This window comes from Macadamia integrifolia, chromosome 11, assembly GCF_013358625.1.
Source record: "Macadamia integrifolia cultivar HAES 741 chromosome 11, SCU_Mint_v3, whole genome shotgun sequence".
NCBI classification, from domain to species: Eukaryota; Viridiplantae; Streptophyta; class Magnoliopsida; order Proteales; family Proteaceae; genus Macadamia; species Macadamia integrifolia.
Genome location: NC_056567.1, coordinates 10,940,934 through 10,967,542, shown reverse-complemented (window position 1 = coordinate 10,967,542; position 26,609 = coordinate 10,940,934). Strand labels below are relative to the sequence as shown.

General features: G+C 36.8%; 1 protein-coding gene across 3 annotated transcripts; it reads right to left on the bottom strand.

Moving 5' to 3' along the window:
- Positions 1-14,841: 14,841 nt before the first annotated feature.
- On the bottom strand, positions 14,842-25,356 carry LOC122093835 (nuclear transcription factor Y subunit A-7-like). Of its 3 annotated transcripts, none has more exons than XM_042664358.1 (8): positions 25,202-25,352; positions 24,710-24,849; positions 22,918-22,991; positions 22,713-22,828; positions 21,746-21,891; positions 17,202-17,273; positions 16,913-17,074; positions 14,842-15,455 (listed from the first exon to the last, which is right to left on the bottom strand). In XM_042664358.1, exons 4-8 carry the CDS (start codon positions 22,747-22,749, stop codon positions 15,273-15,275), a joined length of 600 nt encoding a protein of 199 aa, XP_042520292.1. In that variant the 5' UTR covers positions 22,750-22,828; positions 22,918-22,991; positions 24,710-24,849; positions 25,202-25,352; the 3' UTR covers positions 14,842-15,272. The 3 variants fall into 3 exon arrangements, with proteins under 3 accessions (XP_042520292.1, XP_042520290.1, XP_042520289.1); XM_042664356.1 differs by lacking the exon at positions 25,202-25,352 and adding an exon at positions 24,997-25,173; XM_042664355.1 differs by lacking the exon at positions 24,710-24,849 and having other exon boundaries at positions 25,202-25,356.
- Positions 25,357-26,609: the final 1,253 nt, after the last annotated feature.

Below are 26,609 nucleotides of genomic sequence, written 5' to 3'. Positions count from 1 at the left end.
TTGGAGGAAAGAAATGAAGGGAATAAAGAGATATTATTGGGGTGGGCTAAACTTGTACGTAATGCTCCTTCTCCACACTTCTTTTCTTAATTTTTTCTAAGGGAGCAAGGTAGGGTGACACATGCATATGTATAAGGAGTAAAATATATGATAGTTTGACAAAAGGGTGGCTTATTTATTGTTTTAGTAGAGAAGAGAGTTAAGAGGGGGAGACAAGGAAAGGGACATGCATGAGAGGAGGAGAGAAAATAGAGTTATTGTGAGAGAGTGAGAGTGAGGAAGGAGAGAAGAAGGGAGAACGAGAGAGGTAGAAATTGAGTTAGGGGTTTGAGAGAGTCTTTAAGGAGGTTTTGAGCTTGAGTGCAACAAGAAGAAATCACCTGCCATTGTTATTGTTGATGCTAATGTTATTATTTTTGGAGTCTAAAAGGGCTGAAAAGGATTCGGAGAAGGAGCTTATACTAAGTGTGAGTTTCTTATGAAATTGTTACATGTTTTGACTCTGATTTATTCTGATTTTATAAGATTATAGCCTAGATTAGGGACTATGTATTAATAAACCAATTTTGTTTCTACCAAGGACAGAATATGGGTCGAAGAACGATGCAGGTAGAAACTTGACCTCTGAACTGTATGATCCTTATGATGTCTAGGTGTATCTTGGATAATTTGAGCTCAATCTAAGTTCGTTTGCTATAACTATAAATTACAGACCTGAACTCAGTCTGTTAACAGGACAGAAATAGTGATATTGTAAAAGGTGGAGTTAAACACCCAACCTATACTTCGAATTTGGAAGTGAGATTTGGTCTATATAGGTATCATTGAGTTTTTAATCACCCTAGAAATTTTAAGAATCATTTGAATATGGGAAGTGTGATTCATATGTTCATAGTTTTTCGTTTCTCAGAATTATGGTGCAATCTGTACACTATATATGAAGCCTTTGATTTGAGTTCTGATATTTTGTGAGTAACACGGTTACTATGTCTATGTTATTTATACAGAAGTTTGGAACTATTTAGTTTCAGGAACTATTAGTTTTATGATTGTAACTATCATTGCCCAGATTTCGGACAGATTCTCGACACTAGAATGAGTCATATAAAATAAAAATGAGATGTTAGAATTGGAAGCTGACTTTTGGCATAGAGAATGACTTAAGGGTGAGTTAGCACTCTGTAAAAAAAAATTGGTAATTTTATGAGATGCTTAGAGGGGGTACAATCATAGATGTTCCGGGTTGTTATTGGTGTACTTACCAACATAATTTCGATATAACTATAAAGGGATTTTATTGGCATCTTGGCTATTAAGCTAAGATCAATAGAAAGAGAGATTTAATGACATGTACTGTTATGTAGGAACTTGAAATCCAAGTGGTTTGAAAGCATTGAAAATTGTGTACGTACAGTAGACGACATTTATAGCGGAGATACACAAGTGAGGGAGATTCTGTCATATCAGCCAAGTAACTATTGATTTCCATGTTTTGCCAGTATTATATGTTTATTATTGCTTCAAGATCAGTTTAAGTTTTTAAATGCATTGAGATATTTATTTTCATGATTTAGTATAAGTGTGAGGCATGATAGACATATGAATAATAGATAGAAAGAAGTTAAAGAAAATAAAGAAAGAATCAAAGTAAAGAGTGTGAAAGGGATCCTCCCCGACACTTCGATGACCAGAGAGGGAGGGGGTCAATTCTCCCCGACACTTTGAGCTCCTACAGACCAAATAGGGTGGGAATCAATCCTCCCCAGCTTCATAGTGACAGAATAGGGTGGGGATTCACGACTCAAGAAAGCTAAGAAAAGAGAAAATAAAAGAAGTAAAGACAGATCTCTCAACAGGTTCTCCAATGTACGGTGTCGGATCATGCCTCTCTTCTGGTAATCTCTAATGCTGTTCCGAAACCTTCAAATATTCCTTTTAGATTTCAATGTTTCTGGATGGAGGACGCCAATTTAATTAATGTGATCAAGGAGGCATGGGGTTTGAAGGTCTTTGGTAATCCAATTCTTGCTCTCTGTCAGAAGTTGAGACAGGTAAAGTCCTTATTGAAACCATGGGCGAAGAAGACTTTTCCTAACCTCGATCTTGAGGTGGAGAAAACTTCTATTGACTTGAAAGCCATTCAGGATGAGATTGAATCTATAGGTATGTTTGATGAGTTGTTCTCTAAAGAGGTTGATGCTAAAACAACCTTTCATAAGGCTAGCCAGATGCAAGCCCAACTGTGGTCTGAAAGGCAAAGCAAAAAGGGATGAAGAAAGGAGATCGGAATTCTAAGTTTTTCCACCCCTCTGTGAAAATGAGACAGTCTTGAAATCTAATTTGCTCCCTTAGGAAAGAAGACGGCTCATGGATTTTAGATCAGCAAGGTTTGGCTTCCTATGTTTCTGATTACTACAAATCTTTTCATGGTGCTGCTTCAATCTATCCCCACTAGGATCTCCTTGATTGCAATCCGCAAGACTTAGGAGATGAAAATGCTGTCCTTGAAGCTATTCCATCAAAGGAGGAGATTAAAACTACAGTCTGGAGTCTTGATCCAGATAGATCCCCCGGTCCGGACGGATTCTCAGGTAACTTTTTCAAAAGGGTTTGGGATATAGTTGAACCTGATTTTTGTAGAGCAATCTGTTATTTTTTTCGGGTGGGGAAATTCCCTTTAGGGGTTAACAATTGCTTTGTTACCTTGATTCCAAAAGTCTCTGGTGCTTCTTCCCTTAGGAATTTTCTCCCAACTTGCATGGGGAATTTTTTTACAAAAGTTATCACAACAATTTTAGCTTCAAGGCTATCCTCTTTCCTCCCCCGCCTTATCTCTGAGGAGCAGGGGGCTTTCTAGAGGGGTATAATTATTTCCTCCAATATTAGCCTTGCCTTTAAACTTGTAAATTTAATGCACTCCTCTATAAGAGGAGGTGGTATGGAAATTAAATTAGATGTTCAGAAGGCCTTTGGTACCCTCTCTTGGGATTTCCTTTTTGCTACCACGAAGAAGTTTGGATTCTCTCAAAAATGGGTTGAGTGGGTTCATGAAATCCTTTCTACTTCTAGAATTTCTATTCTGGTGAATGGTGGTCCAGTGGGGTATTTTGGGGCTCCTTGTGGTCTTCGCCAAGGGGACCCAATTTCTCTAATTCTTTTCATTCTGCCAATGGAGGTTTTATGTTGAGGTTTGAAATCCTTATCGGATATGGAAAAATTGAGGCCGCTCCCTGGGCCAAGAGGTACGCCTATTCCCTCTCACTTATTATTTGCTGATGACATCTTTGTGTTCATAAATGCCTCTGCTTCCTATGTTAGGAATCTACAATATTTCTTTTTTTTTTTTTTTTTTTTTTTTGCTAAAGATCAGATTTCTTTGGAATCTACAATATTTCCTTCATAGGTATCAGGAGTTTTCGGGATATCATATTAATCTTGAGAAGAGAAATATTTTCTTTAGGAAGGTCGCTCCTCACATGAAGCACTTCATTTCTGAGACCTTGGGTATCCCTATCTCAAAACTCCCAAAAAAGTATTTGAGAGTTGAAATTTTCAAAGGAAGAGTCTCCAATAAGCATCTGCTTCCAATAATGGATAAAATCAAATCCAAGCTTGTTGGATGGAAGGGAAAGCTTCTCTCCTTGGCGGGAAGAGTTAAGTTGGTCAAATCAGTGATCTCAGGTATTCCCATCCACAACTTCATTGTTTACTGATGGCCTCAAACAACCATTAAAATAGTTGAGTGGTGGATGCGGAATTTTGTCGTGTCTGATGATGTGGAACAACAGAAGAAGGTGGTGGTAAAATGGAAAAATGTGTGCAAACCAAAATAGGAAGGAGACCTTGGTATAAGGAAGTTGCACGATGTTAATTTTCCTTGCTTGTGTAAATTGGCATGGCAAATGAAGCATGAGGAGTCTATTGTGAGCTTTTTTTTTAGAGCGAGATTTGTGAATGTGGATGGATCACCAAAGACCAGCTACATATCTTCCTCAATTTTCCCAGGATTGAATAACGTTTGGAATTCTATTTCAAGGTTTGAATGTGGGAGATGGGAGAAAAATAAATTTTCGGCTTGATAAATGGTTAGATGGGATGACTATTGCTAAAGGCTTAGGGCTAAACTTATTTGCTTTTGTGGGCACTGATACAAAAGTAGCGGATTTCATTGTTGAGAACAGATGGGCTCTCCCCTCTGCAAATTCATCTTTTTTAAAAGATTGTTTTGCAAAAGCTAACCAGATTATGGTTTCTGATCTTGAAGATGTTTGCCATTGGACCCTTAATCCCTCAGGTGTCTTCTCTATTCGATCAACTTGGGATTCGATAAGGAAGAAAAACCCAAAATTTCCATGGTATTCTATCACCTGGAAATCTCCTATCCAACCTCGGCAAGCGACTTTTGGTTGGAGGTTACATCAAAGAAGCCTCCCCATAGATGACATGGTGAGAAAATGGGGAGTTCACATACCTTCAAGATGTGAGCTCTGCGGTATGGCTGAGGAATCAATAATCCATTTGTTTTTATCTTGTACATATTCATCTCGGATATGGAGTCTCTTTTGCTCTTTGTTTAATACTTCCTGGCCCTCTTTCATATCTATGGAAGACATGTTGAAGTGGTGGAAACATAAGGCTCGATCCATTCCTTTAAAAAAATTATGGAATAGTGGTGCTACTATTGTCCTGTATTTCTTATGGATGGAAATGAATTCCAGACGTCATGATGGTATCTCTAAGCCTTACAAGCACTGTTTTGAAATGATAAAAGGAGATCTCAGGTCAATCTCCTTGGTGCATGTAGGTTCCATATCTTCCATTGCTGATTTGCTATGTGCCAGAAATATTGGAGTCCATAACACTCAGGGAAAGAAAAGGGATCCATTGGAAATATTCTTGTGTCCTCCTTCTTTAGGATGGCTAAAGTTAAATATTGATGGATGTTCCTTAGGAAATCCCAGTAAAGCTAGCACAGGGGGTGTCTTTAGGAATGATAAAGCTGAAGTTATTCTAAATTTCAGAGAAGTTATAGGAGTGAAGACAAACTTTGAAGCAGAATTTCTTGTTGTGATCTCTGGTTTGGAACATACAAAGTCTATCCATGCTAAGAAACTATGGATTGAGAGCGACTCAGTGGCTGTGGTCATTCTCCTGTCTCGTGGTCTTGTGCCCTGGTTTGTTTTACAAAGATGGAGAAGTTTGGGTCCCTTCTTGGAAGCTATTGAATGGAAGATATCTCACTGCCATCGGAAGGTAAACTTGATTGTGGATTTCTTGGGAAAATTGGTGGCTAAGTTGGATGCTTCTGATCCTGTGCAAGTGTGGTCACCTATGATTTCATTAGAGCTGGAAATGGATGCCAATATGCATCCAAGATACAGATTTATGTAATCACAATATTTTGTCTTATTTAGGTTTGATTCCTTGGAGTGTTTTTCCTGTTGATGGCAATGCCGAAGGTGGGTTTCTCATTTCAGGTTTCTTCCCTATTTATTTTTTTGTTTTTCTTCCCTATATCATATTTTCTCGTTAATATATACATCATCTTCTAGTAAAAAAAAAAAAAAAAAGAAGTAAAGACAGAATTTGACAAAGAAGTAAAGAAGAGAATAAAATTAAGGAATGTCATATATGTATGGATATATAATCAGACGGGACAAGTATGTTTAATACAGATGGATGATTTTAAGAAAAGTCTAGTTTCATCGTGTTTTCTATGAAAGTATGTTTTTATTGCATTGATATGATTGTATTTTTCTCACTGGGTTAGTTGAGCTCATCCCATGACAAACAACATTTTTACAGAGCATGATCAGAAATTTCGTTCATGTGCGAATTGTGTCAGGACACATAAAGGGAAGGATATATTTTCTTCAGAGAGTTGATGAAGATAGAGATGTTTTCTTAAATTTATAGTTTGGCATACTTTGTGATATATATAAATATATATATATATATATTAAGAGATTATGTTTTAATGGATGTAGTAAAGACAATAGTGTATTTCAGATAACGATCGAATGTTTAATTTCAATTACAGACTCAACACTGATTTAATAGATGGATGTTACTATACGTAATTGAAATAATAAGAATTTAAGAATATATTCTGCTACATATACAGTTTTAGAATTGAACTTATATAGAATCTTAAGAGATGACTGTTGTTGGCCATTACAGGTATTTATCGAAGTGTTAAGCTAAATTACTGGGATATTTTAGTGCTACTATTTAATTGTATGAAAATATAGGTTTTTCTCTATTATTTAATGGTGGCCTGTGAGGGCCAACACCCATATTTTACCCATATTTTGGGGCGTTACAATATTGCCTCTTTAAAGTTACTAGATTTTAAATTATGAGAAAATAATTAGTAGGAATAGGTTTATATACACTGGCAGCATTGGAAGGAATCTGTACATTACACCAGTTAGTGGTTTGAAAATAAGGTCTCATCCATGTAGACCCTAGATTTATTTCAATTGATGAAATAAAATGTAAATACATGTGTGGGGATCTTACTTCTTGTGAGAGATGGAAAAGAATCAGGATATTAATGGTGTGTGGATCTTTTTCCCTAGTTTCAATTCCAGATCAAGTTGGAGTTTCTTGAGATCGAGATGAGTTTGAAATTGCCTACATATATGATAGATAATTTTCTTTCGAGGGGGTGGGGGATGTTTTGTTAGTTCCATAATTTTCTTTCGTTGCACCTACATTTTGTAAGACCTTTAATTTGCTTAATATTTTTTCCATTTACTGGAAAGAAAAAGTATCAGACGCAGCAACAATCCATTTTCAAATAGAAAAGGATTTTGCTATGGACCAAAAAAAAAAGGGTTAACAAGCCCTCGTTATAAATTGTTAATTTGAACAAAAAAACGTAAAATATATAAAATTAAAGGAAAAAGCTAAACATACTTGTGTTGTGCCTAGCACAGTATAGTGCCTAACTCTACTCCCTTGGAAAATTCCCCCTAGTCTCCCATCCCAGTCCTCCATTTTTTTCCGCTAAAGATTAATTCTGAATTTTATTAAAATATAGAAACAAAAAGGATTATAAGAAGAAAACTCAAAATATAGCTAATAAGAGCCCCACCTTTGGCATTGCTATCAGTAGGACTCTTAAAATGCCATCAACAAAATCTTAACCATGGTCTAGAATTCCTATCTAGCATGATCTCCTTGATTTGGATAGGAAAATAAGTAGTATCATTAGACAAACCTGTCTTTGTCTGTTCCTTTCGTGAAGATGTACTTTGCCTTGGAACTCCAGTTTGGGATCATCCCTTCAGCCGAATATATCAAATACTGAGGATTTGGAAACTCCTTTATTCCTTCTGCTAACATAGCTATGCATCAGTCGAAGAGATCTTTTGTTCTGAAATCCATCTCGTGGTCATACTAGCTGTCTTTGGTATTCGTTCCTTCAAATAAAATTTCTTTAGGTTGTTCAAACAAATTAGGCAACTACTGGCTTTTTGTCACCCCTATTCTCTAAAGCAATTGTGACCTCAACCCGAGGGAGGTCAATAGAGAATACTTCTTCGAATTATTTGGCCCTCGAGGAGATCGAACATTGCCCAGAATTACGAAAAGGAGTTCCGAGAGAGCTAGGCTGCAGCTTTGTCTTATCGCATCCTCACATCGTCTTTCCCTTCATGGACAACTAACCCAATCTCCTTGGTTGGCCTTGCACTGGACCAATGGGTAGTGCACATAGGCATCAACAAGGAATTTTTTGAGTTTCACAAGAATGGAGTATCATTTTGCCACCTGTTGTCTGTTCATACAGGGCCATTCGACTAAGTAACGTTCACATATATAATTTTGGGGCTGGGTATCAATGAGTCAGGATACTCTACAACGAGCAGTGAGGTTCAATAAGCATCTTGTAGCTAGGAAGGCCGGGCATGCACCCTCAGCTGTTGGGTGCTCACTACACTTCACTGCTCACTGTAGAGGATTTTTTTTATGACGATCAGCTCTAATTGAACATCTTCAATGCTTCTTTAGGGCCCCAACGTAAGGACGAGTGTTTCGCCATTGATGTGATAGATGCGGTGGTAGCAGAGTGCACCTTGGTGATATTAGCAGATGACCCAGTGCAACAGTGTTAGACCTTATTTGGAGGTGATGATTTTGATTTTGATGTTGATTCTTACATTGTTGAGGTAAATACTCTGTTAGATGCTCTTACCCTTTTCGACCGTCCTCCTTAGATTATCAAGTTTGAGTTCCTTCCTCCTTTGGCTAAGAAGCCAGCATTGAGTTCTATTGAGTCTCCACCAACATTAGAGCTTAAACCATTGTCAGATTCATTGATATATGCTTCCTTCAAATGAGACATTACCTGTCCTCAAATTTTTTTTTTTTCCATTGGTAAAAAAATTTTTATTAGAAATAAAAAAGAAAAAAATAAGATAAGGTGACCACTCCCCCTATTAGACAGGCCTAAGGAAGAGAGAGCAACCCCTAAAAAAACAAGCAGAATAGAGCCTGCATCACAAAGAAAAATTAGAAATAACATTTTTACACTAAAAAAGAAATACTATAGAAGAATTAAGTAGCCTAATCGTTGAAGCGAAGATAGTACAGGGCACTTTTGATGCGGCGACTCTTTTGCATAAAGCTTCTCAAAACCGGATGGGTCAAGTTTCTAAAGACACCATGACCAGAGTCATCGTCATCATTGGTCGGCTCTCACTCTTACTCAGGAAATTCCATATGTGAACCCTCTATATTATCAACTTGATGGGCCACCTCGTGGTTCATCTATGTCTCTTCCCCTGGAGAGATAACAGTTGTCGTTACATCTCAATTTGAAATATGAACGAATGATTCTCCATCATAGGGATCATTTTCTAGATTCAAATTTTCCATAGACTCTGAACTCTCCTTTGAATCCGTCTCATTCTCAGGATTCTAAAATGGCATAGGCTCCGAGAGCTCCTCCGAGAAAGCAACTGAATAACTATCAGCGTTGGGATCAACAGTCAAGTTATACTCAAAGGTCCTAGAGACTGACTTCTTCTTCTTCTTTTTCTTCTTCCTTGTGGAAGAGGATCAGATATAGGAGGTAGAATATTTTCCTTCCTCAAAATCCATTAGACCTATATCCTTTAACGCCTCTTTGGTAGTATTTTCCTTCTCAAAATCTACCCCTAATAGATTTTCCACCATATCATCTACGTTCTCAATATCTTTTTCTAATTGATCAGCCAACTCATTGACCTTATCCCTTTCCTCTTCATCTCCTTCAATTAAGCTCACCAATTTGGGAGAAAAATCTTCGTTCACATTGTCCACGTTAGCAGATTGATTATTGGCCAACACCATCTCCTCATTTTTACTAGCAAAAAATTGAGCAATAATAGATTCCTCAAAATTTTACCCAAAAAAAAAAAAAATAGATTCCTCAAAAACATACCCTCTAAAATGGTAGCTGAATCATTCCCCAATTCGTCAATCCCTATAATTTCTCCCTTAATCTCTCCTTTGGCTAGCACACCTTCCTCTATGGCGTTGCCTACTACGGAGTGGATATTAGAGTCAAAGTCCACATCCACCTCATCCACCTTATCCCCATCAACCATCAACTACAACCATCACGCCATCGCCTCTTCTTTCCAAGACACCCTCCATGCAATCAGTCCCCCCTTCCATATGAGTCTCCGGGCATTTATCCCCCTCCATTCAGAATATAACAAACCTCCTTATTTGAATCAAGAGAAGTCTCTTCGGTCAAACCTTCCAATAATGTATAAGCAGTAACATCCACGATTGAATTTGAATAAGAATACTTTCCATATTTAGTATGCATAGAATCCACCTCCATCCTTCCCGAAATCGTCTCTCTCAACTGTCGGAGAATTATCAACATCGCCGGTTATTTGAATTTCAGCATTCACCCCACCTTGATCAATTGTTTCCTTCCTTCTCCACACCGTCCTACTCTTCTTTGGATGTTGAGTCTTGGATTACCTGTCATCATTGCTTCTAACTTGACATCTGATCAAGAAAGCAATCTGTTAGGTGCTCTCAAAGAACATAAGGCTGTCAAATTTTGATTAACATGGCTCTTATACTTACTGACACTTTTTTGGAACGAATTATTTGGTGATTGATATATAGGATTTATTTGTGCATCATTATATTCTTATAGTTTAGTTGTAGGAGACCAATTAGGGAGAATATTCGAGCTATTAGAGATCTAGGACCTTTCCTAAAAAGAAAAAAAAATGGTAATGAAAAAAGGGTGTTCCATGGTAGTGATCATAACCCCAAGACAAGCCCCCGTACGGTAAGCAATGTTTCTGTAGGTCCAACAAGCGATAGTGGGCATGCCAAGACTCGAACCCACAATCAGCTGACTCGAATAGTGCCGACTCGACGGTGATGGGTTGGAGGGCATTTTCCCTAGGGGTGTCAATTGGTCTGGCCGGGCTGGTCTCGTCTCGATCGGGCCTAGTCGGGCTTGACCACTTGGAAGCCTTGCACTGTGAACGCCCGTTTAAGTAAACAGACCTAGCTTTGGGGGGTATGGTACGATTTATAATCGGGCCGGTCAATGTCATGCTATAATCGGGCTTCCTTAACCGGGCCTTAATTGGGCTACGGACCTATTAAAGTCTAAACGGACTTTAAATGTGCCTACCATAAAATTATTTTCTTAAGTGCATTGAAGTCCCAAGAATATGTGACGCAAATCTTTAATAAAGAAGAGAAGTGATATGAGATTATGACCATTACAACTTACAAAACAAAGATTAATTAAATCAAATCCTATTACAAAGCAAAGGGTTAGACGGTTAATTAGTTTCTTACTAGTAGTGGCAAAATAAAAATTTTACGTAGTATTAAAAGGGTCAGTTCGGGTTGGGTTGGGCTACAACTAGCCAATTCAGATCAGGCTTATAAACATATTGGTTCAGTCTAGTACCCAATGGGCTAGCTACCTGCACCGTTAATACCTGTTTAATCAAACCCGATATATTTATTAATTAGGCCAATCCAAATCGAATCATAAACATATCGGGCTCGATTGAGCCTACACTCGTAGGCTCAAAATTGGCACCCCTAATTTTCCCACTAGGCTACCTCATCTTTTTATCGGGAACCATTCCGCCAAAGGTTACGAAGACCGCCCCATAATTTTGTCTTGGGTCAGGTCTGAGAGTAGACTGACCCAAAAAGGAGATCTGAATCCCATGGATGAAAAGAAAGTTCATCTCCTGAATCTTACTGCAATGATGGCCCAACTAATGCAAAACCAATGGGGATCAACAACGTCTCAGGCCCATACCAATCAAAGCCATAACCAATCCCCATCTAAGCAGCATAACACCAACCCTAACCTGATCCTTGAGGAAGAAGTTGCTATAATTGGACCACGACTGACAGCCGAGTCATCTGAGGCCTGATCATTAAGGGAAAATGTAGACAGATTAGAACATGCATTGAAGAATGTGAAAGGGATAGAAAACCATATTATTAATATTGAAGGTTATGTTTCTTTGCGGAGGCTAAATTACCAGAGGGGTTCAAATGAAAATGAGAGAAATTTGATGGTTTGGGAGATGCTCATGCATACCTAAAAGTCTACATAAGGCAAATGTGAGCCAAATGTTATACGAACCAACAAATAGGTCAAGCCTTTCATACTCTCTGTGGACCGGCATTGAGGTGGCTTATGTCCCTAGATTCCTCTCAAACGCATACTTGGGAGGATAAGGCTTTTAAAAACCAATATTCTTAAAACACTGAAATCGAACTAATTAGAGGGGATCTAAAACCACCAAGGCTTCTTATGTGGGATGGACCCACAGAAAAAATAACAAGTTAAGATACTCATTAGGAATCTGTTTTATGATTATAGAAAGGGAAATTATCTAGTACCACCTCTAAAATTGAAAATAACTTGGAGTGACCCCTAATTTGCAACACCGTAAACTAAAAATGAGAAATGACATTTTTACCCTTATACTTAAAATTCTAAAAAGAGCTCATTTTTACCCTCCAAAACCCTTACATATTATCACCGTTAGTTCAGCTGCGACCCTAACTAGACGATTATAAAGCTAACAGCAACAAGCAGAAACTACGGTGGATAGCTCCACACCAAATTTCATCCGCGACCCCGGCAGAGAAAAACCCCATCTTTCTCCTTCTGAAAGGAAGAAAATTATTGAAGTTAATTACCTCAGTTCATCACTGTTGAATCCCCATAAACCGCAAATGAATCTCTACAGTGCCTGCTACAACTCTAGGTAACCTATCCATTGAAAGGTGTGAATGAGAGAGTTACTGTGAAGAGGAAGAAGAAAGCAGCCAATTCACGCAGATTCCCTCTTATATCTATCGGTTCTCTTTTAGCAATTTCCCTGTCTGCATTCAAATGGCAGCATAGAAAAGAGATATTCCAAGCCCATCATCACAGGTAATACAACAATATCATAAACACTAAGATAGGAACTTGTACAATTGTACTGCTCTTTATTCTTCGCATTAAATTAACCCATTAAAAAGATAGAAAGAAATTTTCCTCGTTGGCTGCTATCAATGATTTCTCAAAAGGGACAAAGGTGTAATGCAGAGCGAACTCAGGCAGTGTGGTTTTGAAACCTTATCGTCCAAGAGTGAGAGTTGTATCATTGAAGCGCAAATAATAGATACCATCATCTATTTAAAATTAATTCCCCATTTTTCATATCTTTAGGGCTTCGCTAGAGGTGATCGGAGATGGAACCATAAAAAAGATACTATCCATAGTGATGTCCATGAAGGGACAAAGTCATCACCCAAAGTGAAATCAAGCGGTGGGATTTCGAAACCTAATGTCGAAGGGTGAAAGGAGATCAATGAAGTGCTTGTCATATCTTTAGGGCTTCACAAGAGATAAAAGATAATCAGGAAGAAGACTCAGAGCCTCGAGGAAAAACATAAGGAGTTTGGCGTTCCTATACCCCCAATCACAAAGATACATAATCGACAATGAGAGAGCACGCAGACAAAAAAGAAAATTAGGGCCGAGATCGATAGTTATTGGGGGAAGAAAGGGTATTTACATCTAAAACAAAGGATAAATTATAAAGGGTATCAAGATTTCAGGAAATTAAGAAAATATAGACAATAAATAGTCATGAGCTGCTTTCTTCTTCCTCTTCCTCTTTCTTTTCCTTTCTTCTTCGCAGGTATACGGAGCAGAGGTAGTCGGAGCACAGCAGCGGTAATCAGAGCAGGTTGTAATCAAAGTTCATTATAGTAACTTATTATACCCATAAGGGTAGATTGGCCATTTAGCGAAAAAATGAATAATGACATCATCACTTGACGCCTTAAACCTAACGGAATGGGTTTTTTAGATATAATTTTGAGAAAATGAGGGGTCTACTAGACATTATTTTTATTTTTGGGGGTCACTCCAAGTTATTTTCAATTTTAGGGGTGGTATTGGATAATTTCCCTTTTAGAGATTACTTATTTTCCCAATCATTAGACAGTTCTTTCCAAGTTTATTTTCAAGCAGCATCCATTTATGTTTATTTTCAAATTTATATCCACTAAGTTATGTGGTTATTCTAAAGAATATACAACAACTGGTTATGGAATTCAATATGTGACAAAAGATCTATCATAGGAAGGGATGATCAAATGGTGGGTCACACCCCTTGCCCATGTGCCAGACATGGCACATGATACATGGAGGTATAACCACGATAACCTTTTTTATTGAACTCCTTATTGCTTCTAATTCTTGTTCCCCTTACTTAGGATGGTATGGTAACAGATAGTAAAGAAGCAAAAGATACCCTAAGGAAGGGGAAAGGCATCTCATCTGCCATTGTCAGTTATCATTGTTGGGGTTGGTGGAGTAGTGGAGTTCTCAGAAATTGAAGTATGGCATTCTTGTACCCCTTTCCTCATAGGAAGTGACACCAATCTCGTCTCTTTGCCAGAGACCTAAATTATTTGGTTTGCTTGGTATGATGATGATATCCCAAATTAATGGTTACTTGTTTTCCAAATGCATTAAACCTAGATTTTTGAAGTGGACTATTTTATAGTATAAGATTTGTAGTTCATGTTGTGGATTCACCAATTCAGTATTCTTACTGAAACCTTTTATTTAGTCTAATCTATCTTAAGAGCTAACTAATCACATAGCTAACATTTCTTGTACAGTCAATGGGTGGTTGATTTGTCACACTTGGAAAGGGAGTGGTGATCCATTGGACGAGTTTTGCAAGACAGGCCAGCTGATGAGGAGTGTATTCTATGAAGCTTCATGTATTTATCCCGGACCGCGGAACACTCTCTCTCTTTAAATAAAATAAATAAATAACTGTGTCATCCTCATCAGCAACAAAACAGATGTGCAAATCTGATGTTCCAAGTTCCAACTGATTCCATCCTATGAACGTGAAGTATTTTATTTATTAGAGTATATTCAAAGACTGAGTTTTGTAATGATTAATTTTTCATTCATTTCCTTGGAGATATTTGTAATGACAAATTTTCCATTCATTTCCTTTTTTGGATAATTGAAATAAAAAATTGAGAAGTAAATGTTTTACTATTATCTGTCTCCCACAAAAGGCCACACGTTCGTGCAAATTTTTTTCCATCATATATAAAAAACGAAGCCTGATTGGCCCGTATGCCACTGCCTTTCAAGAACCCTCTCCCTGTATATATGGAAAAAAGAAACCCGATTGGCCCATATGCTGGGTGAGGAGCCACACTGCCTATCAAGATCCCTCTCCCTATAAATGTATATGTATACGTATACAGATATGCTCCTGTGGTGCTCTCACTCCACGCTTGGGGCAACTGGGTCACTTGGGTCACAAGTCACAACCAACCTATATTTAACAAGACATTTTGTAGCATCAGCCTCAAAACACATACAAAGCTGCATTACAAGAGAACTAAAACTTCCTACCCTAAAAGTTTGTCCTCTCTACAAATAAATATCAAAGACCAAGGAAAATCCATTCCACCTGCACAACACACCACGACTTGAGCTTCTAAATATAATTGCAATTTTGCAACCTTCCTACAAATTAACTATAGATAGGACTATACATATTCTCCAGATCTGACTACTCATATGGGCTAAAGAACATGAATTCTGGAAACCAGCAACACCATACTACAGTAGATCCCCATCAGGAACCAAGTTTCCCTGGCCATTGTTCAATGTCTGATCATCTTTCCAGGCCCACTATTTGCTTGTGTCTGTTGCTGTATTGCCAAAGCCTCCAATTACTTCAAGATGCCCTCTCTGAAGATTGTTGGTTTTTGTCGGAAGCCATATTGATACTAGACAGTGTCTCATTGCCTGGTGTTATCTCCTGCTCCTGCTTGTCCTCAGCCTTAGAATTAAGAAACCGACCACCGCAGCCTCTAGCTCTTTTCATAGCATGCAAATGTCGAGATTCATGTAGATAGGGCTGCAAGATTATTTCAAAAATGACTCATTAGAAACTTGAAACAAAAACTGCCAGGTCTAAATGTTGACAGAGTTATATCTATACTCCAAAAAAGAATAAACTTTAGTGCTGAAAGGCATTAGATCTTTCCCTACGCATCATTCATGGTGTCTCGCAAATGTCTTCAATTGTTCAACTGTGTACCGCTAAACTAAAGCATGCTAGTCTGAATACTGACTCAAGAATGAGGAACAAGATCCAATAGAAACTGCGAACATAGTGACCATATGGTACCAGCACAGGCTGGTCTTATAAACTGGTTTTAGTCACTCCTTACAGATCCTCTATAATTTCGGTTCACTGCTCTGATTATATTTGTGGGTATGGGGAAGTTGTTGATTCATTATGATTTTCTTGAATGTTCCGGCACTGTTTGTCAAGTTCCTGATCTGTTTAAATTAGTGATTTGTGGCTTGAGTAGTCAACCAATTATTTGATCAGTTTCTGGGTTTCTGGTGGATTCTTTAAAACTAGATTTGTATTAGGAATTACATTCAAAATCAAACCAAAATTCCTCTCTTAATTCACATGTTTGGTTTTTTTGACTGATTGGTTCTTATTACAAAAAATCAAGTCTCTCATGAGAATCCAATCTCTCTTTTTTCTTTTCTTCTAACTGTTAAATAAGGGTTTATTTTAAGGAAGGGGCAGAAAGGGATCCACCTCCAAGAAGCAAGAGCAGAGGAAACCATCCCTCCCACCATTTAACTTGTTTCGGTCAATAGTTGTTATTCAAAGCTTCACTTAAATTCGATAATGTTTAAGCAGCATTCATCCCCCTTTCCCCTTCCCCTTGGAAAGAAGGAATCCCTTTGAGATATCTTCCCTCTTATACACTTGACTCAACATAATCCTACTTTGGGTCCGTAGCCAGCAGATTAGAGTTGTTACCCTATGGTCCTGCATCAAACAGATTTTAAGAAGAAAAACATGAACTGCAGTATATTACAACAACATCATCCAAAATCTTATCCCAACTTAATGGATAAGATTCCAAGCAAGGACGAGCGCTAGGATCCATGCAAAAAGATTGACGGGTTATGGCTAATTATAATAAGTGCTGGTTGTCAACCTGATGCACCACTACAAATCAACCACAGGCTTATATTACAATAGCAAATTAAATCATAACCTTACTGTAATATATACAATAGTTTCATCAAACCTCACATCATTTGAATGTTATTAAAAGAAATCCTTAGCTTAAAAAGCTAGCAGTTAAAGCATGGTGTCAGCACATTGCATAAGATACTTATATAACCATCCAAGTACTGAACCTCAGGAAATGAAAGGTAGTCTTCCCTATATCATGGTCCTATAAATAATCATTTTTGTAATTAAGAACTCAACCACAGAGTCGTTGAAAACTTGTCAACATCTACAATGCAAAATGCAACAAAGTTTGAGCATCCAACTACCTTCCGAGACTTGATCAATTTGTTTTCTAATTCAGCTTTTGCACGGGATTGTCGGCGACGCAATATGCCATGATATTGCTTAGCATTCACATATACAGGCTCTTCAACTGCATCTGATGGCAAAGGAATGCCAGGTTGAATTGCCATTAATGCAGGTTGGATCTGAAACCAGTGATGATAAAGGGTACATTTGATTCATATTTGTTTAATGATCCTAGAACCTTAAGCAAAATAATGAATTAATAAAAAGAACCAAAAATATAAAATACAGCAGCAGAAAAAGACATACAATAGGCTGTGGACCACATGTGGCAAATATGCTTCTATAGTAAGGATCTGGATATGGATAAGCAGCATGAGCCTGTAAAAATTTATGGTCCAATTAGTTAGCTAAGGCTCAAACTTTATTTAAGACTTTTTTTCAGACTAGAATACAACTGATCTATCATAAGCTCCAAACTTTCAAATAAAATTGGAAACAATGCATCGACAATGATTTAGAACAGAAAGATTCTTTTCCAGTATATTGTTTACATCGAGGACAATGAATCCAAGAGGAATAAAGTTTCAATGCATTGTATTTTTCTAGCCACTTCTCACGGAATTCAAGAGGAATAAGAATACAAATGTTAAGGCAACTAAGATGCTCCTGCTCATGCATAGGCATTTCTTGTCCAGTCCAAGCATCTAAACCTCATGTTCATCAAGCATACTAGACCCTGGAATTAGTACTAGCCTCTTTTATTATATTATATCCTATCACCACAACAATATCAAAGATAAATACGGTTCCCGGCATTTCTTCTAGCTCAGATAATGCTATATTTAATATAAGACAGAAATATAAGTGATTTTTGAAGAAGCATTAAAAAAACTTACGATATGTGGACTTCTAATATTTTAAGTTCCAAAGACGTAATCACAGAGGTTGTAAAAATGAAATACAATTTGTTAATCCTCCACATTATCTGATTTTAACACAATAATGAGGAAAATTGCCAATTTCAATAACTTGTCATAGCCCCCATAAATTAGTCAATTTTATATTTGTGATAATGGAGAATAATAGTTTTTTCAGAGAATACAAGATCTTTAGTCTTATATTGGAATACTGAAAATGTGTATGAAGTTTCACTAAAATGAAGCATGGCCAAAGAAGTTTTCAACAGTCAGAATGTTAATATGGTGCGATACGGGGTAAATATGGTGCTCGTAGAAAAAACAAGTGTTGAGTAATTTCAACTTACTAAAGTGGCATTTAAGTGGCATTCAAGTTGAAGAACATCCATGTTTTTGTAATTTCTTGATACAAGCCTTACTTTCGGAAAAATGATCATTTATTTACCAATGTTTTTGTAAATGTAACATGTATTATTGTTATAACAACAAATTGTGAACACAATGTAAAGAAAACTCAAGATTTGAAGAGATTTACACACTTTTTTCCCAAAAACTGAGGGTTTCAATTTTTTTTTTTTTTTTTATTATAATTTCTTAGATCTACTCAATATTGTGTAGATTTTTTATATGTTTCATACAAACAACCAATCTACAAGTTCCATAAAAAATTTGATTTTTCGTACAATACAGTACGATACGTGGTAAATATTGTGCCTATGTTCGACAAGTGCACAACATTATCTCAGTAACCCCTATTCAAGAAGAAGCTCCTACCTATGACTATGAACCAGCATGGCACTCTTCATGGCACTCTTCACGGCACTCTTCACAATGGAAATGGCAATGACAATGGAAACAACTATAAAACACCTCATCATTTTGAACAATTTAAAATGAATATACTTATCTCTCAGTGCGATACTCTCAATTTTAGTGTTTATGCATAATACATGTTATAAATAGCTTTTTTAACTGTTTTTTTCTATGCAAAAGTGTATAAAAAAAGTGTTTCCCACCCATTTATATGTGCATCTTTAGTGTATCTCCAATACAATACGATACCCTCCAATACGAACCTTAATCTTGGCCAACCAATAAGGCGACCAATACTGATACTTTAATCCTTGACTGTAACTACAACCATGTATCATCTTCATAAATATTAAGAACTTCATGTCCTTCATCCGTATATAACTGAATATTTTAATTTCCGGTACAATTTTTCAAAACTTTTATCCTATATGTCCACACTTTAGGTGATGATGTATATGGCTTTTCCAGTTTCACTTGTTATCTGTTACAACATAATGGGGCAACAAGATTGTAACACATTGAAATTGTTCTAGCACTGAGACTTATCAATTAGCCTGGTCCTTCCACCAGTTGATCTCCAGTACCTCTGGAACACATAACATCTCTAATTAAGTTTAACCTAGAGTTCTTTGAAGAACTTCACATGCATCAGGTGATGGGGCTACTAGAATTTTCCAGCAACCTAAGAGGAGGAATTAGATTCTATCACAAGGTGTTTCTGCAGGTACCTAAAAACAATTAGGGGAGAAATTTAGATTCAGTATCATTTGGACTTTATATTGCATGGTTTCATTAGGAAAGACGTTACGAGTTATGCAGAGGCATTGGAAAAAGATGATAACATCTTACCAGGCTCAATTGAGTCAAATACAACTAATTTAGTGGCTTCTATCATTCAATGAGTCCAATATTTTATGTCCTAGTAATAGGAATACTCATAGTTTGCATTAGAAGTTGCATTATGATGTATGTGTTAAGTATATGCAGCATCCATGATTTCTTCCTCATCCTATTCCACCTCCCTATCTATCTTTCTGTTGTTTTAAGCTTCACTTGCTTCTACATGGATTTACCATCGTAAGGTTGTACTACAAGGCTCTCTTCTTTTATCTACTACTTTATCACAGCCACCCCAGCATCTCTTTCTGTTTTTCCTGCTAACAAAATTCTCACCCACCACCATCAAACCTATTATTCCATCAAGCCTTCACTATTCCCAACAACTATAATGGCAGCGGAAGTTGGGGAACAACCACAAGAGCAACAAAGAAGATAGACAATTCAATAACAATGCAATAAATTAAACAACAATAACATGAACCAAGCTGTTTGTCAGCAACCCAGATCCACCATTTCACCTATTCGCTATTCCAGAAATCACTGCACTAGTCTAGAAGCTGCGGAACTTCAGGCTAGCTCGCTGTGCCTCTTCTATTGAATTCACCTATATCCAAACATTAGAACCCTGACTTCCTAAAGTCTTATTTCAACTATAAATCCTGTAAAATATAATTGGAACCTACACTTCACTTCCTACCCTGGTCACTTGATTGCTAATGTCATTCCTTTCTTTTGGTGCCAAAAAAGTGTTATTTCATCTCTTTCCTACATCAAGAGGTTCATGAACCCCTTCCTGACCATTCTTCAATGAGTTAGCTAAACTTATGTACCAGAAGGGCTATCTATAAACCCCCTCCATCTCACATGTGGTCCTAAATTTTATTTTTTCATTCACACTTTTCAAGGATCACATATAACAGGTATGCAAGCTTCGTTGGGTAGGGGCAACTCAGACTAGCCTATGGGAAATTCAGGCCTAAATTTGAATTATATTTGGCCATCTCCAGCATCAGACTTGTTCAAAATTCATCAGCCAAACTCAGTCAGGATCAAATCCCAACCCCCAATTTGAAGAAGTTAGTAAGACTACCTGCCCATAGGGCTAACAAACATATATAGAAAGGCATGCGCTTCACATGTTGCCTTGAATGGTATTATGGTAATTTAGTCGGAAACCATGAGCTTTAGACATGAGATGAAATGGAGGATTGAATATTAGTTTTTGTAAATAATGCATTTCAATTGCATGTTGTATCATTATGATTATACTATTTAAGGGCTCAACTTTGATACTAATTAACTTTTTTTCTATTAAACTAAGAACTAATGAACTCCTAAAAAAGAATCTTTGTGCGATTGATGACATCTTTTTAAAATTAACCACACAATATGCTTGCAGTGGGGAATAATAACTAGGATTGTATATGATAGCACCAGAAACTATTACAGAAGAAGTAATAACCAAGAGTTAAATCTAAGATAAATTATGTCATCCAAAAGCAATGACATTTCATAAATATCAACCCAACAATATAAAGGGAACGGCATCCATAGCATTTTCAACAAACCAGGTCTCACAAATGGAATCTTTTATACCTAAACTACCAGATGCACAGGATATGTAAGCAGAATCAAGAGGAGATTGCAAGGTATAATTTATTAGAAGTCTATTTTGGTATTAACGAAAGTAGGTCACCTTACTATTCATCCCCAGCTCAATCTTTTATAGTAGGCTACATTATTTGGCCAAAGAAAAGGTAAAAATGAATAAGATATATTTCCACTAAATATACAATGCCTGAAGAGCATTTGATAAACAGGTTCTAAAAGTTGGTTTTAGTAGTTTACTTTAGCTACTTCTAAAATTCATCTTTGATATACAATGCCTGAAGAGCATTTGAATCAAGAGTAGATTGCATGTTGTAGTGCCGTCAACTCACGAGCACTCGCATCCTTGTTCACCAAGAAATTAGCAGTATTTAATACTAATAAAATAGATTAGATAGCTAAAAATACTAAAGAATAAATGATTATATTTTTCAATAAAATTACTAAATAAATGATATGTTTAAACTTTAGAAGGCACATACCTTAACGTAATGGGATAACCTAAGACTAAGTTTACTTCCAAGGAATAACAAGTCAAACAAGGTAGCCACTGACAGTATGGTTGAGCAAACATACATGCAAACAAGGCAAGCAGAGGATGACATATTGCCTTTACAATATCTATGAAAAAGATGGATGTTGAACATTATTGGTCGATTTAGAAAACAGTACCACAGCATGTCCCACTTCAACAAGTGGATGTGCTGTATACTCCACAGGTGGGGATGTCACGCCAGCATCAGCAACTCCATTTCCAGGAGTCTGTTCTTCAATTGGTAGTTCTGATTGCTTTTTCTGCTCATCTGCTACATCCTTATCTGGTCAACAACAATCAGAATACTAAGACAGAGTATTACAGATGTTTCAAAAAAATTTCATCAGCTCAAAGGCTACATTAGGGAGACATCAAAGAAAATCTTTTTCAGGTTTTGTAAAAGTCTTCGGTGTGTACTTTTTTCCTTGAATCAATAAAATATTTATTATTTCTTACCTGAAAAATAAAATAAAAAAGTGCGCAAGTGTGGAGTACATTAAATCACACAGAAAAACTCAATGTTTTCTCAAGCAATAAAGATCTTTGAATAACACAAGTCACAGAATCATGAACCTTCCCAGGTGGGAAAGTGAGAAACATAAATGAATTTTTTTTCTCTAGTGTCATCCCCTATATTAATATAATGATGTTCATAATCAGTTGAACTGATATTGGACAATGGTGTACAGCAGTTCTAGGCCCTTAATTTTAAGTTGATGCTCATCTTCCCTAGAAAAAAAAAACCCTGATGGTTGCTGACTAAATGATAAGGACATATTAACTGAGTTCTAGTAGAAAAACCAAAGATAGAAAACTTCCCACCCTTGATTCTTAATGCTTCTTATGGTGGCAAGTGGCAACAACACCTACAAGCAAACGATTTAAAAAATAAGTTACTTTCGCTTCAACACAGGAAAGCTTACAGCCCTTGTTAAAGTTGTTCAAAACATAGTTGGCTCAAGTCTGCACTTTGTACAACTTGTCATTCAGTATGGGGCATCCTCTCATACTGCATAACCTGAAAATGAGGCTACCCTAGTGTTTCAAGTGAGGATGGAGCAGTAAACATCCATAAAAGTATGAAGAATACAAGCTTTAAAGTACCTGAATTAGATGACAGGTCATGGACAGAAGATGTCATGATGCTGAATTCCCAACACAACTTTGTTCCTTACGAGAAAAGTTGCAGTAGAAGAAACAGCATGCACTTTCACGTCAACCTGAAAACAAAATATCACTTAAAGATCTGCAGCTGAAGTCCCATATCGCACTATTAGCAACACAAGCAGTCCAAGACAATCCCACTGACCTACAATATGTAGACCACCCATTCCTTCTTTGAGACTCCACACCATTGATAATTGAACGGCTACCTCTGTTAGCCTAACAATCAATCCATAGAAGGATAATAAGCAATAATAATCCTCATAGATATAGAATAAAATTAAAACATGGATTTAAATTACTAACCCTAGTTGACAGGCTACCTACCACATTCTAAAGGGAAAAGATACACTGGACTTAAGTTGACATAACACATATACTAATGGGTAGAAAGAAGCATGATAGCAAGGGAGAAGGCAAAATTCAACACAACATATGATATTATCTAATTAACAATAGATACATCCAACAAGGCAATCTCTTCCCAAGAGACAAACTTATTGCTATGAAAGCAACAAGAACCAAAAAGACAGAAAATAAGAACAAATTTCAGATAAGACCTTGCAAGAGTTTTTTGTTTTTTTTTCCTCATTTCCGTTTCCCATCAATGTTGATCACATAAAGGTAGTTTTTTAGAAAATTCCATAAAGTAAGCATCCCCTTATTTCTATTGTCTCGTCAAGAAAAAGAACAATATCCACAACATCCTTTTGCACACTGTAGAAAATGGATGCTGGTGGTAGTCAATTCATTCTATAAAATGCTTCAAAATCCGTCCAGACTCTTTTTTAGTCAATTCCTTATTCATACTGTATCACCATGTCATTAAAGCCTAGCTAGACACATGTCAAATGTCACAGTACAATTTTGTGTGTTTGGGTGCCACAGAAATCTACAAGCTATGCAAATGTGTTTGGAAGCACAGAAACTACAATCTGGCAAATCTTTTCCAGAGAATTACCAAAAATGTGTGTTTCAGAAATCTATGCTCTGTCAAGAGGGTTGTTATGTATTGGATACGTTGAAAAAAATATGAACTTCCAATCCCCATCCTGACCAAGTGAGGCCCCACTTTTCTCATCGGCAACAAATACAATAAAAAGACTCAACCTAACAAAATTGAAAATCAGTGCATTAGGTAATCACATTAGACCCACCACTTTTCACATAAGAAAGGTACCGTACAACCACAAAATAGTGAGCTCAAGTACATGCTTAATTTTCCTCGAAACAAAGTTTCACCACTTAATAAGATCTTTGATCCAATGGCCAGAGGCTTGAATCACTTTCCAAGAGATTCTAAGCAACACATCTTTTCAAGAGAGTTTTAAGGAATAATTGCGGACTCATGTACTTACCAGTCCAGCATTGGTATGTACAAGTAGAAACGGTTATTCAAAATATTTTGGACCCAGCGGTAGTTTTGTAAATTTCCAAGAGGTGCCCCCAGTCCACATGGAAAGTGTGATACCTTATAGATGGGTATTTCATAAATCAATGGGCATTGAGCTTTGGTGGTTGTTTCAGTTGTTTCTGGAATTTGTTTCATTGAGGTTATTACTTTCATTAAGAAAATATAATAGAAAGTCTAGTAAAGGCGAGTTTAAAAAGAATCCTTTGGCAAGTAGGGAAGTTTAGCTGCTGAGAGTCTTGCAATTTCTGTTATCTATTACAATTAGAAATAAAAATCAATACAGTACCAGATACACGACTTCATACAATTATTTTTTTTTTTTTTTTTTTGGGGGGGGGGGGTGGGTGGGGGGGGGTTTGAGGTTGGGGATGCTTTCGACAACCCCAGCACAGACTGCCTAAATCAATTATCTTTTACGCTTTTTATGAATAAAACACTCTGCTTCTTCCATCTAAATAATATAACACACAACAAACCCTGCAAAGTCCTAACCAGAATTCCAATCCTTCACTCGCCGTTTTACCTTCATCAAGCACCATTACTCGTCCAAAACAATAAAGTAGCCAAAGAACCCAATTTCCACTCTTCTCTGTCATTTCCCATTCAAATAACCAATTCATCACAAGCTCGCAAACCAGATCAACCAGCTTTCAGCGACAATGGCTAAATAAGATACAGAGACGAAAGAGCAAAATCGTGAAAAAATAATTTCTCAGCAATTTCCGATTGACAACACAGAAATTAACAAGTAACCAAAAAACGAAAATAGCAATAAATCGCTAGGAATAACAGACGAACAGAGCTACACACTTGCATGCGGCCGCAAATTCATTTAAAACGCTACAGATTCGATGCAAATAAACCCGCCATGACATACAGATCAGAGGAAGAACGACATGCAATCGGGTTCCATTGCTCGAGACAACAAGAAATCGAAGATCAGAGCAAAAAACAAAATAGGATAAACATTGAAAGCTACAGAGATAGAGGGATTTAGGGTTTCGTTCTCTCGCACCTCACGAGGTCGGGGTTCGTTCCACACGGCTTCTTCGCTCCACTTCAACTGCTTCCCCTCCCTTCCTCTCTCTCTCTCTCTCTCTCTCCAAAGAGAGATCTTCGAAATGGATCTTCAAGACTTCAACAGCGTAACTTCTAACATCTATCCGGTCAGCTTCTTTTTTCCCCTATATAATAATATAATACTAATAAATTGTTTAATTATTCAAATTACGAGTATTATAGATAAAAATTTTAAATATATCTGTCCGTTCGATCTCCATGCTCGTGTAATGAAACGTAGGATGGAGATAATACGTTGATCAACCTTGAAGAGAGAGAGAGAGAGTAGGTTTCCGGGCAGTGGGAGCCTGGGCATTTTTCAACCACATATGGAGAAGCAGGCAGGTGGGGACCATGGAACGACTGGTTAAGATCTAACGTGCTTGCCGACCGGCTATCAGAGCGTACTGTACGGACAATCTGCCCGGGATGATGACGAAAGATGAATCCTTTTTTGGGGTTATTGGGGTTTCTAGATTCCTTTTTTGCTTTTTCTTACTATTCCGTGCTTTAACTTTGTGGCTGAGACGTGTTCGTACAATTTACACTTGGCATGTGGAGAGTGGTGGCAGTGGCGTCTGGGCATTTTAATGCTGGATATACTTTTTCAATTAGGAAAGGATATTAGTAAATTCTCATTCCATTCTTTGGATGCGTTTGGTAGGTATTTAATTTTAGAAACTTTTTGTGTCAAAAATAAAATTTTCAGCTCCTGTGTTAAAATATTGTTTTAAAACAAAACAATGGTATTTGATAAATTTGTTTTAAAAACAATTATCCTGGTATCTGGGCATTTTAATGTTAGATATACTTTTTCAGTTAGAAATGGAGAGTAGTTAATTCTTATTCCATTTTTCTTCTTTCGTTGTATTTGGTAATTATTCAATTTTAGAAACGACAATTTCCGTCAAAAATAGTTTTTTCCAATTTCTAAGTTAAAATATCATTTTAAAACAAAAAAAAAAGGTATCTGGTGAATTTGTTTCAGAAACGATTATCTTAGTTGTTCATTTGTTTTGTATTTGGAATAAAACAAAAATAATGGAATTTATCATTTCATCATTTTGTGTTTCTAGCATTTTTTTTTTCTCCTTTTTGTTTCAAAAAAATCGAAAGACACAAAGTTGGCACAAAACACTTTATTCGTTTTTTTTTATTCCATAAAATGGAGAAACGTTTTTCTGGATGACTACCAAAATGCAGCCAACCTTCTTCTTTTTCTTCTATATTGTTTTTTTTTTTTTTTTTTTTTTTTTGTCTTTCTTCTTTTTTTTTTTTTTTGTTTTTTTTACAAAATAGGGAGATTATGGGTGTCAGGACCACTGTTAGTTAAAACGGGAACGGCAAAAAAAGGGAAACGTACG